The sequence below is a fragment of the Neocloeon triangulifer genome, unplaced genomic scaffold, assembly GCF_031216515.1.
Source record: "Neocloeon triangulifer isolate White Clay Creek 2 clone unplaced genomic scaffold, ASM3121651v1 ptg000014l, whole genome shotgun sequence".
NCBI lineage: Eukaryota > Metazoa > Arthropoda > Insecta > Ephemeroptera > Baetidae > Neocloeon > Neocloeon triangulifer.
The window spans coordinates 25,604,566-25,617,994 of record NW_026775556.1 but is presented as its reverse complement, the minus strand read 5'-3'; the positions used below and the strand labels follow the sequence as shown (position 1 = coordinate 25,617,994).

Below are 13,429 nucleotides of genomic sequence, written 5' to 3'. Positions count from 1 at the left end.
TAAGCCGAATGATAAACAATTCCGACAATTTTACGCTGTGTTAATCGCCGAGTTAATTAAGAGAATTACGAGAATGGTAACTTATCTTTCCTCAGAACTATTTTAATATATATTATATTAAATGTAGTTTAAAGATTGGTTTAATGAAAGTTTATTTAGTTTGAAAACTAATACAATTACATACATTTTATAGAAAATTCAAATCACGTGTAAGAATAACTATAAAAACATACATTATTATTCATCACTAATATTGCACATTTTTTTTCTATCTTATGTCAATTATTTTTAGCAAGATGTATTTTGCATTTTTTCTTAAAGGAACAAGTTTCATGAATATTTTTTAGCTCATCGCAGGTAAATCATTGTACAGTTGAAAACCGCTCCGCATGATGGATTTTTCGCTGATTTTGCTCTTAACTGCAGGGATGTATAGATTTACATTTTTTCTGGTATTATGTTCATGGATACCTTTTACATACCGAATTTCATTAGACAAATAATCGGGCACCTCACTATTGATCATTTTCTTAATAATCACCAAAATGTTTAACTCTAATTTTTGTTTGATGTTCAGCCAATCAAGTCTTTTCAAGAGTTCACTTCTTGGAGTAGATTTTCTGGCGTTCAAGATAACTCGCATGGCTTGATTTTGCAAGACTTGTAGTTTTGCAAGTTGTTGTTCACTCGCGCTCCACATAACACTCGCACAAGATTCAAAAAACAAAACGGTTCTACCAGTTTCGGTCACGGGCTGCGACCCTATTTCATGCGCAAGATTACACAAAAGCAGCAAATTGTAAAACGACATTTTTTCCCGAGTTCTTCACTTCTTTAATATTTCCGAGTGCAAAGCTACAAGTTTCGGAATTTGTTGCCGCCGAACTTGTGTGATTGAATGAAAATATAATATATTTTTTTTTAAGGCAACGCTGAAAAGGCAATTTATTGAGAAATATTAATGTTCTCTTTCACTCTTATTAAAAATTTTTATTTCGCCATTAATTTGGATGAGTATGGGGCAAAGTTTCCCTCGGTCTGAACCCAATAAAGAAACTTCTGCAACTAATATGCATGTTTATTTTATTTAAAGCAATTTTTGTGTCAGCGCGCGCACTTTATTTCAACATGGTGAGCACCCGGAGGGAATCGAGTTGAAATTTCTTCAATCTTTATTTACTCTTTTAGTTCTCAATAAACTAGTCGCTGGTGTGTGTTAAACGCCGCGAGAAAACTCTCCGACTGCTGCTGTTTTGCTCAATGCACTCTCGCTCGTACGCCTCCGCACTCGGCCAGCTGCTCCATAAAAGGACCGCGCTGCAAGCGTGTCATATTTATTCGTTTTGAATTGCCAACAGACGATCGCAACTCTCTTTCTCCCACCTTTCACGCTTCTGATCAGATCTCTGAACACTATCATTAGTCGGTGGAAATACAATAAATTTGATAGGGCACAAAAAAAAGAAGATCCTAATATTTATGGATGCGGAAACGGCCGGAAAAGGTTTTCATTTTATTCCATCCGGCAATAAATGAGTAAATGAATTTGCTGGAGCGCGAAAGAATCAAACTTATTTCTATCTGCGACAGAGAAAGAAAAGTCTATAAAAAATCTCTGGACTTTCAAAACTTCTTTACCCAAACAAATAATATAAATCAAATTTTCCACAAATCTATTTATTTTAAATAAATAATCGAATTAAATATTTTTAATAAATTTAAAAACAAGAACGTTTGTGTTTTTTCTTCTAATAAATATTTTCTTCCCATATCGACCTCTTAAATTAATTAAGAGGTATTTTGCCATTGGTGCTATTATTCCATCAGAGCGTGGCGCGCGAGTCGGTTTGCCAATGCTCTTCATTGGCTTCTTCCTTTCTTGGTAGAGGTGATAAATTATCCACGAGCGAGCAAGAAGTACACATGCATCGAGGGCTTTGTTAAAATGCTCCATTTCTCCATTAAACACGTGGTTGCAGATAAGGTTGATTGATTATCCCTCGAGCGTGTCGCGTGTCTCTCTCCAAAAAAGAGGCTCTCAAAATAATAATAAAAAAAGGTTAGCGCGTGTTCGCAACCTGCGCAAATTTCACCCATCACATTGATGCACAGAAAGTATGTTTTAATAATCGTCTGCCTAGACAAGAAAGACAAAATTTAACACAACAACTTCCATCGTGTTGTCTGAAACTTAATATTGCGATGTATTATCATAGAACAACCCAATCTTTTTTTATTTCAAGGTTTAAAGATACACAAATCATGGTCATAAAATAAAATTTCATAATAAAATGAAAATAAGGATTTTCAGGGTGAAGTATAAACAGTTCAGAAGTTTTTTTCTAACCAAACAAGATAATAGTTAATTGGAAATTATTTTTGTCCTAAACAATAGAATCTTGATAAATTATTGAGAACTGATGAAGCTTCACCGCCATTAAGTTTTGAATATTATAAAATAATCATTGAATTATTTCATATTTCCTAGCAAAATGGGTAAAAATTTGCTTAATTTTATGGCAGGTAATAATTATTTGTTCACCGCAGTAAATGAATTTGATATTTTCTCATTTTATTAATTTATTCATCTTATTCTAGTCATTGAAATAAAAAAATGGAATTAGGAAAGAAGTAGAAAAAAGGGTATCACATTTCCGACTAGATGTCTGCTGAAACGCAGTCGTTAAGCGCCCGCCGACACAACATTCTCAAAAGGCTGCTGTGAACCCACACTAGCTTTTCTCACACGAATCCAGTTCAATTGTATTCATACGTCAACAAACCAGTACCTAAAAGTATGCAAAGAAATCAACCGACTGGCGCGAGGCGCGAGCGACAAACAATTAATAAAGAGACTATATAGAGATTAAATAAAAGCAGCCCATCAAAATATGTTTGTGCGTTTATTGAATTTATAAATTTTGACAGATTTTTAACGTCTTTCAATTTTCAACAATATGAAAATGTTGATTTTAAAAAAAAAACGCTTCACTCAAAATACTTGAAACCTGATGATTTATTAGTTTAAAATCATAGTAAAGGAGCCTCTGCGACGGATTTGATTAGTGTAATTTTAGACTAGATTAAGTGGTGGCAAAATTAATAAAACAATTAATTTTATTGATTTGTGAGACGACGCCGCGATTAATGGGCGTTCAATTAAGGCCTAATTTGACGAGAAGCGAAACGCAGGAATTATCGTCATAGCGGCGCCTCAAAATTGACGAGAACGGCGCGCCTCTCAGCGATAAATTACACTTTCTCGTCGAATGTGCCTCGAGGGTCGGGTGCGCGAGTTGGCGGCAAAGGCATTAATAATTTCGCACTTTTGCTCATTCCCATCATCCGCTCTCAATTTGCACGGCGCGTCCTCACGTCGTTCAAACAGGCGCCTTTCAAAAACACACACAAGAGCGCTCTGGATGGGCTCATAATTTATTCGCGCACCTTTTTCATACTTGCATAAGTGTGCATACATTTTTACTGGACGACGAGCCCTTCCAGATTGTGGAGCGCGCGGGTCACCGGGTTAATTAATGTGCCGCCAAGGGAAACGGCAGTTTGCTTGCGTTGGTCGTACAATGATCGATATTTCATCCTGCTGGCCGCCGCACGATCACTTGCGAGTCTCGAGAAATTCTGGCTACTCGTCGTGCAGTGCCTGTGTCGTGACAAAATTTTGATTTGTCTTCAATTGCGGGAGTGAGGCGTGGATGTCCCACTTTTTCGTGTGAAAATCTTCTTTTTTTATAATAAAAAATAAACGTGACATATTCATTTAATTCATCTTCATTGATCTTCATTTATTTTAACTGCAAGTTAACTACAAGTTGAAGAGGAAACAATTTTTTTTAACAATGAACAATGATATAATTTGTAAAACAATTTCTTTAATTAATTTAATAATATAGCATGTTAAAAACCATTGACGTTAAGGATTCCCCATCTTAATTTTTAGTTCCCTTATATAATTTTTTTGAACTGCTTTCAGATTTAACTGCTTGATTATAAGCAATGCAAAAAAATTATTGTTCTTCTGAACATCTTTTGTTGTTCATTTGTACAAATTTCTAAAAACTCCTGATACTTCTGCTATCTTCTGCAAAATTTTTGAACTTATCATTTATTTCACTGAATCCAATATGACCTGTGTTTTAATTTTTGCCAAACGAAAAAAAAAACACCAGCAGACTAAATTTATAGAAGTGCGCGCGCGCTTTGGCTGCTGCGTAGCACTTGAGAGAGCAAATAGGCTGCTTGATATTATATATAAATATTAAGTTACAAAAAGAAAGTGAATGTTTGTATCCCGAGCCCGTCGATAGGTAAGAATGAGATGCGCCAGAATCTCCAGAGGCTGGTGCACTGTGCACGCAAAACACGCGTCGGAGAACGCTTGAATAATTCCAATTAATTTAATGTGTGAGAATTCGGCTGGCGTGGGGCAAGAGAGCTGGAAAGAAATCTCAATAGATTCTAAGAGCAGCACAACAATAGTCGTCCCAAAAAAAAGTTAAAAATGGAATTTTTAAAGAATAAAAGTTTGTTTATAAAAAGTATTAAATATTAAATTAAAATCAGCTTTTTTATTAAAAAAAAATTGCATTTATTTGATTTCAAAACCATTCCAGTTTAGAAAGTTTTAAAGTTAATTGTAAAACTGAAGTTTTTTTTTAATTATAAAGACTAATCTGTAATTTATTTCTTTTTATTTCAACAAACTTCTAAAGAAATTGATTGCAAATGGAGTTATAAGTTATTTTTATAGCGATATTATTCTTTAATTAAGACAATAACTTAAAACTCAAAACAGGTCTGACAATCAATTGTGAATTTATTGTAAAATTGTTAAAACTTAATTATATATTTTTTTTAACAAAATGCATTATACATCAGCCGCGATTGGGGTCACGGATTAAAAGGTCTCTTGGTTGAGCGGTACTATTGTGGATGACCGCACAATTTGTTTGAAGTTTTTCCTCCTGGGTGTAGCAGAGCATTTGAGTTTTGATGTTTGGAATTTGCGCCGGGAGAGATTCTTATATTCTTTGCAGGAAGTTAAACCGCATCTTGAGTAGCGTTTTGAAGAGAGGGAGGAAGCGTGCGGGAGAAATTTTTTCGGACGCTTTTCTCTCATGCGTATTAAGTTTCTCAGCAATGCCATAATTTCTTCTTTTATAATGTGCAATTACAGCGCGCGCAGCACTCGTCAGCGAAGCGAAATGTGACGCAGTTTCACCTTGTTATTTAGTTTTTATCTCGCCCGCCTTGCAAAGGAAACAAATATCGCGGCTCCTTGCGGTATCACAGCGTTGATAAATCAGTTTGTGCGATATAGTTATAGAAACTTAATTCAGGAAAAATATTAAAATTTAGGAAAAATCATAGCAAACAAAGCTTTAAAGAAATTATTTCTAACAGTAATGAATTTAATTATCCTTTGAGGCTTTTGATAAATTACTTTCTATTTATGAGACGAAAAAAATTAAAATAAAAATGAATGATATTGTTCAATAAAATTAGTGGGCTTGGTGTGATGAGTTAATTAAATATTCTGGCAATTTCTTGAGTTCACATAAAACAAACAGGCTCGCACATTAACCGCGGCCTCATTGTCAATGAGATGTCAATTAGAGTAAGTAAGTAAATTATGCATTTCACCAAAATTAAAGTGGCAGTTTGGTCGCACAACTTATTCTAGGCGCTTCTTGAGTGTGTGAAAACTGTTGAAAAACGGCCCGTTATTAAAAACACCAATGGTGCACGGCGCGCAAGATTTCTCTCTCGGATCGTTTCTCATTCTGCGCAGGCGAGTTATAAAAAAAGCGTTTTTTAATTGAATACACCCCCTCCACCATACGAAAAAAAATAACAATTTTATATGACTGAAATTGTGCTATTATTTCAATTCCTTTCTTTTCATCTTGTATTAGAATTGTACAAAAAGAAAAACCCTCTATTTAAATGTCCCATATTGAAAATTGAAAAACACCGATTATTTTATTTTAGTGCCTTATAAAAAAATTATTTTGTTCATTAGTTGATCTATTCAATTTTATTCAAATTTAATTAAAATATATTTTATTGAAGCAAACACAAGTAAATATATTAAATATAGAATAAGTATTTTTTGAATTTGAATTTTGTGAACAAAATGAGGTCGATTTTCGCTTGGAAAAAATTAATTGACGGTGGCTCAGAAGAGCGCAGAACATTATTTGGATTTGTCTGCTGGTTGTGTTCTCCGCAGCACCTACATGCAAATAAAAAGAGCAGACGACATCAAGGTCGGGCTCACCTTTCCTCTCCGCACGGCGCGCCGAACCTAATCCGAGCACAAGTGAGAAATATTTTCTACTCTAATATTTATAAACACACTGCGACATACAGAATGAAATTCTCGCTGTGATGGAAAGGCAATCGACGGGAAAATTATGCACGAATTGTTTTAGGACCCTTATTGACACAGTCAAGTCTTTTCAACAATAATAGAAGCCATTTTTAGCAATTATTGGAAATTTAAACAAACAACAAACCATTGATTTGACTATGTTGTGTGCAGTTTTTTTTGTACAGAAACTGTCTCGCAATTCCAACAAATACCAAACTCACAACTCACTCAATATAGGACAAAGAAATAAAAAAGAATATTTGTCCTGATGACTGAGGAGTGGTGCAAAGGAGGAACAGTTCAGTATATTAAATATTTTTTGTTTTTAAATTAGCCGCATTTTCAATCTCATTGGTGGTGGTACCGTTTTGTCTAAGAATAATTCCTTTTTTTTTTTTAAATAAATCCTTTTAAATTAATGTGAACAATGTATTTAAATAACAATGTGGACAAAACAACCATAATAATATAAAGTTGTAATATCAAGGAATAAAAAATCTATTGTATAATTTTTGTCGTCTTCAATCTCTACGTCGTACCACTCGTTTCCGGAAGGAAAAGCTCCTTTCCTAGGGCGCGGTGCCCTCAGAGCGTGGACATGTAAAATTGAAACGCTGGTGACCGCCGACGTTTATTTTTTGGAGCGCGAGCGGTTTGGCGCGCACAATGCGCGTGCATTGCATATATCACAAGTAGCGAGAGGAAGTGGGTTAATTAAAATTCATGGCGATATTCAAACAGGCGCGACTGCCTTTTTTCTTACATCAAATTGAATATAACAGCCTTTACAGTCAAAACTATCAATAGGCAGATCGATACGAAAATTTTAAGTATTGATTATTTTAAAACCGGGCGATCCTCATCGCAAAGAAAAAAAATGAAAAAACAAAGGACAACTTTGTTTATTAAAATTCAATTCTCCCTATTTAATTTTTAATTTTTTGTGAACTCCTCCCACTTAGTTTTAGGTCGGACACGACAAAACCCCAGGTTTTTAAAGTACCAGCAGACCGCAGGTCACCTATATGGGGGTCAGTTGTGCTTTATATTTTTTATTTATTTTTTTATTTTGCAACGAGGTTCGCCTGGTTTCAATTTTCATGAAATCCACCGTGAGTGTTCAATTTATAAATTATTAAAAATTTCATTATTCAGATATGTAATTATATATTCTTTTATTTGAAACTCATTTAAGTACAAATTCAACTAAACTTGAGAGAATTATTTTACAAAGCAATTTTAAATGTGGTGCGTGACAAAATAAAATCAAAGTTTTTCACTTCATTTTCGAATAGTCGAATATTCTTATTTAAAATAGTTTTATTAATCGTTTAGCGTGAAAGGATTGGCGTTTATTTTGGTGCGGGTAAAGAATATACATTTAAATTCCTACTAGGCGCCGGGCTAGATCGAGCCAGAGATTTAGAGCGATTCGAGAAAGCGTATTTTTTGGCAGCCAGACTGCAAATAAATAATTTTTGCACGGAACAATAAACCCGGCAGTGTCTATTGACCTTTCGACCTTGGCGCACATCCCGCGGATGCAAAAAATCCACGCGTGTTTCCGAAATGAGAGGCCGCAGCTGAAAGAGATGCTCTGTGCAGGGGCAGCTCCAGACGCACACACAAGGGTCAAGCTATTCATCGACTCTCGCTACTTAAAGGGTCTGCCATATTTATGGCCCTTACTTCATCGCACGCGAAATTCAATGCGACCCGCGGCAAAAAAAGCAGGCAAATTTAATTTTTTCTCAAGGGCAACAGCCTTTTTAATTGTGCTAAGCGCCGAGCAATTGAACTCTTGTTTATTCAGCCAGGCTTTTTATCTACATTTGCGTCAGAAAGGGGAAGGGAATGGATAGGAATATTAAAATTTGGATTGAATGTAATTATTTTCAACTGCGCAGAACGAAGAAGTTACATTATTAATTATTCTGAGAGGAATTTTATAGGTTTTTAATAAAGTATTAATATGATTTTAATTGATTTAAATATTACTATGGGAATACATATTATTCCTGTTAAAAATTAAGCCTCGATCAATAAGATTCAATATTATGTATAAAATTATAGTATTTTTATTGAACACAACTAGGTATAAAATGGGTGTCTAAAGCTATTAGTTTGTCTTCTTAAAATTATAGTTTTAATTATTGCAAAACTAGTTAATTTTGCTTTTTGAGGCCTCTCTTATGCTATATTTTATAAATATGCATAATAGGTGATTTATAAATTTTTTTTTCTCACATGATGTGAGCAAAGCGCGTCCTAATTCATGCAATATAAGAGCAGAATGATTGCATTATGCCGTTGATCTCATTGCGTCTTGCTCATGGATAAATTAAAAATTTCTTTGCTGCATTTGGCTGGCTTTTCTCACAGTGGCGCTTGTGACCCATTTACGGTATGAACAGTGCAAAAATGATGCTGTAGAATTGCATCCCCTGCATTGCTGTCGTTTCTGTACCTTGCCCCACTTTCAAGAAACAGACACGTGCGATAATGTTATTTAATTTATTAAGAAAAATCTACAAAAAAAAACTTTAAACATGGATTAGGTTTTTTAATAGGCCCTTCATGTTTTTTTTATTTCATAATGTAAAAAAGCGCCACAAAATTTATTTTTCTACATTTAATTTATAATTTTTCCCTCCAGCTGCTTCATTTGATTATTATTAAAATAATATTATTACGGCAAGAATGATTAAATTATAAAAATATGAATCATCAACATTGTTGTTTCTCACGGAAATACGCACGATTTTTTCTTATCAACAAAATAGCGCCTGCGTCCCAGCCAAGTCCTCTGTTCTTTTGTTTATTTCCCTACTTTAGAATTTCGCGCCAAGAATCATACCCACGTGACGTCACAGAATCACGTAAAATAGGGGGCGGAGAGGTGAAAGCAAAACATTGGAAAACAATTTTCAATTCCTTAATTTTTTGATCGCTGTAAGTACTAAAATCATGCTTCGAGAAGGATCTAAAGCAGAATATTTCAGCCTTAAAATTCGCCAAAACTTTGTCATTGTTTAATCGAAACGCAAATAATAATTTCAGATTTCTTCCACCACTCATAGACACGCAGCAAGCCCATCGAGGTCAAACTTCATTCAAAGATGACTCGTTGAAAACGCGAGCGAGATAAAATTAGAAGAAGCGCGTCTCGTCCCCTTGAAGATGCCCGCCTTGGTCGACTGATAACGAGGAGCGGCGCATCATGTGAATAGCGTTTTAAGGATGACCATGATGTCTGCCGTCATCCCTCCTGGCTCTCTTTCGTCCAACTCTGCGCTGGAGCAGCAGCAGGAGGATGAGCGCCAAAAGCTACTCGCATCCTTGCTCAAGTCAGTCAAGGCTTGTCAGACGCGATTCGGCGGCCGATCGCAGTTGGCCACCGAGAGTGAGCCGTGTGTGGCCGTGCTGTGCACAGCCCTCGAAGCTGTCCTGCTGCACGGCCTCAAGATGAGACCAGGAAATGGTCAGGCGTCCACTTTAAGGTTTTTAAAGTAGCTTTTCCTCTATGATACAAAAAAGGAATTAAATTATTATTGTTCGTTACTATACTTTAATTTTTTAAATAAATAATTAATAAGATTTTTAATTTTATTTCAGGCATATGACTGAATTAGTCTCCTCAAGTTTGAGCCTAAGTCGAGTTCTACCTCAGGATAATCCAGGTGGGATATTTGATTGCTTAATAATGGATATTTGTGATTCAATTATCATTTGATTGCAGCCCCTTGGAGGTTCATCCGAGAGACATTGACTCGTCATGAATCTGAGCGGTTCCTCCTGCTCAAAAGAGTCTGCACGGACTGGGGCCGGGGCAGGGCATGGTTAAGAGCTTCCCTGAATGAACGCTCTCTAGAACGAGGTCTGAATTTCCTCAGGGCCGCTCCCAATTTGTCCTACCATTACCATACCTGGGCTTTTCTGCGTGACGAAGAAAGGGCCTCAACCTTGACTACGATGGCAGCTGGTAAATTTTGGAAAGATGAACTTAAAACAGTTTTTAATCATATAATTGACAGGCTTGGGGTCCGTATTGTTTGCCATTAATGTCGACAATAACATGCTGAATGATGGGGATCCAGAGAGAATAAGCAGAAGTGCCTTATTCGGTCAGTTGGAACCAGAAATCAAGTTATCCGCCAGTGGTAAATCTAAATATTTGAATGCTTTTTAAATTTTAAAACTTTTTTCACAAACGCAGAGGATGAGCAGCGGCCGCAGCATTTGAGGAGAAGGAAAGCTCCTCCCACCATTGTGTCTTTTGACGATGACATTTGCACCCCCGTCTCTTCGACTTCTGAAATTTCAGAATATCCCTTCTCCAGCGCGCCACCTACTTGCCTCAACTCGCCCATCAGCCCGCAACCTCCAACATCATCACAGTAAATTATTCCTTAAATTCCAAATACGTAATTATAATTTATTGTTCATATTTGCTTTAGGCTACCTGCCGAGAGCAGCGGCAAAAATCAGGGCGCCACTCTCACTCCAGTCACAAATGCAGGCGTCGGGGAATTAATTCCAGTTTTCCCGAATGGCAACATTGCAGCAGCTGCTACTGACGAGGAAGACTCTATATCAGTGCCAAGTTACTCAGAGGTAGAGTTGAAAAAAAAGTGCAATTAAGAAAACTTAAATAACATTTTGTTAATTAAGGACCTCGATAGTGCTGCGGCTGCTCTGTTGGCGACTCAAAAGCTGCTGGAGAAGCAGAGTGCCCAGCTTGTTATTCCTCCTTCCCCTGACAAGAGCGAGAAAAACGAAGAATCTTTGATAGTGCCTCGTAAGCTAAATTTTTACTAAGATGAACCACTTTTAATAAATCAGCTCACGGTGAAGCAATTAGATTTTGTAATTTCTCAAGGTTTAAAATTTAAAGATTTTGCTCATGAACTTAATTCTGAAAAAGAATTTAACAGCTCGATTGTCGCAGTTATTTGTAAACAATTTTATATTCTGGCAGTTAATGTTCTACACCTTTAGTCCTCAATAATAAATGTATTTGCAATCTGTTAATTTTTTATTTATTTTGATTATTTATTTTATTTTATTACAGCTGAAGATCCAGTCACTGCCCTCCACTCCTTGCTCTCTCAGTGTTCAGCGCTCGAAAGTGAAAACAGAGCCTTGCGCTCGTCCCTTAGACAAGAGCAGTCCTTTGGTTGCCAAATTTCCGAAGAACTGGTCGAACTGAAGCGCACAAGCAAGGACAAAGTCGCCCAGTTGCAAGTTCGTCTCCAGGCACTCACCAGGTTCGAATTGAATAAATTTTTAAAGAGCCATATGATGTTGATCTTTTTTTTTAAAGGGAAAATGAGATGCTTAAGCATCAGCTCAAAAAGTATGTGGCTGCCGTGCAAATGCTGAACAAGGATGGCACCAGTGCACATCAAATCATAGCTGATTTAACTCCAGCCTTGAACCAGTACGTCCAGGATGAAGAAACACGACAGCAGCAAAATGAAGAGAGCCAATACGAGCAGAAACTTGTCCAGGTATGCTTTCTTCTTTAATTATCTCGGATATCTTATTTGATTTGTTTTTAGCTCTCAAATGTATTTAAATAAAATTTAATTTCCAGGTTGCAGAAATGCATGGGGAGTTGATGGAATTCAACGAACGACTGCAGCGGGCCCTGCACAACAGCGAGTCGACTGCTGCTCTTCTGCGGGCAGAGCTGGAGCTGCTGAGGGGGCCTCTGCCCATCTCCTCGCAGGCGTCAGACTCGTTACTAGACCCTGACAGTCCATCCAGTTTGCAAGCCACGGGTGCTTTAGTCCACATTTGGGTGCCTTCAGCCTTCCTCACGGGCGGAACCTCAGACGTCCACCATGTGTACCAGGTGTACGTACGCATCAAGAACGAGGAGTGGAACGTCTACCGGCGCTACGCCCAGTTTCATTCCTTACACCGCGATCTCAAGAGAAGGCACCCTGCGGTCAAGAACTTTGACTTCCCTCCCAAGAAAACGCTTGGAAACAAGGTTAATAACTAACCATATGTCCTTCAGCGTTTAATCACCCTACATTTTTTGATTTTTTTTTGCAAAGATTTATCGAGTATTTAACTTTTTATTTATATTCAGATAATATAGATGGGCAATAAAAAATGAAGCCATTTTAATTTTTTTTTTAAATATTTGAAAAAAAAGGAGCTAAATTCTAAGGTTTATTATTTTCCTTTTTATTTTAGGACGCGAGGTTTGTAGAGGAGCGCAGACTTCGACTTCAGAAATATTTGAGACACGTCGTCAATCATGTGGTACAGGAAAGCATGCAGGATGACGAATCTCCTTCCAAGGAACTGCTCATTCAGATTTTACCCTTCTTCGGGTAAGAAAGAATATTATTTTTAGTTAAAGATATATTTCAATCAATTTTAGGGAAGGGCCTCACGTACGTGAAAGAAACAACAGGGCAAGAAGTAGTTCTGCTAGCAGGAGTCCCCGAACAAACATTCCTTTGTACACAGGCTTGTAATTGATTTTTTTTTTAATTACGAAACAGGATTATGACGAGCGCAGTAGGTGGATACCGAGGTTTAATGTTTAATCGAGTAGTACAAAATAGTGGTACTCTACAGATTTTGCTGTTGCTTACATCAAGCATAGATTTGAAACTATAGGAATCATTCCGTTACTGTGAGATTGTTTTTTTTAATTCAAATGGAAATTTTTTCATCTACCCTTCTGTTGTGTTAAAAATTCTACGCAAGCAAACAAATATTATTTTCGTTGTAATTTAGGCAGGGTAAGCATGCCATTATTTCTGTGAGTAAAATAATAAAATGTATTATTACTATCTTGTGATATCAATATATTTATATTGTATTAAAACTTTTATCTGGGCAAGTACGTAGGCAACAAATAATACTGTCGATATTATATATTATTGTATAATTGTGTCTATGTACCTAAATATTTAATTTTCTTTGTGTTTCAATATTGAATTGAATAAAATATTCGAGTCACTCAAAATTGTAATAAATAATTTTTTATATATTTACAGAAACTAAAAAGATAAA

At 36.2% G+C, this 13,429-nt stretch overlaps 1 protein-coding gene across 1 annotated transcript; it reads left to right on the top strand.

The window, feature by feature from the left end:
• Positions 1-9,260: 9,260 nt before the first annotated feature.
• LOC132200885 (sorting nexin-29) lies at positions 9,261-13,400 on the top strand. Its single transcript, XM_059626654.1, has 13 exons — positions 9,261-9,343; positions 9,452-9,891; positions 10,007-10,071; positions 10,131-10,373; positions 10,426-10,551; positions 10,608-10,788; positions 10,849-11,005; positions 11,063-11,189; positions 11,463-11,658; positions 11,715-11,901; positions 11,988-12,389; positions 12,599-12,738; positions 12,789-13,400. Exons 2-13 carry the CDS (start codon positions 9,632-9,634, stop codon positions 12,883-12,885), a joined length of 2,181 nt encoding a protein of 726 aa, XP_059482637.1. The 5' UTR covers positions 9,261-9,343; positions 9,452-9,631; the 3' UTR covers positions 12,886-13,400.
• The last annotated feature ends 29 nt before the right edge of the window (positions 13,401-13,429 follow it).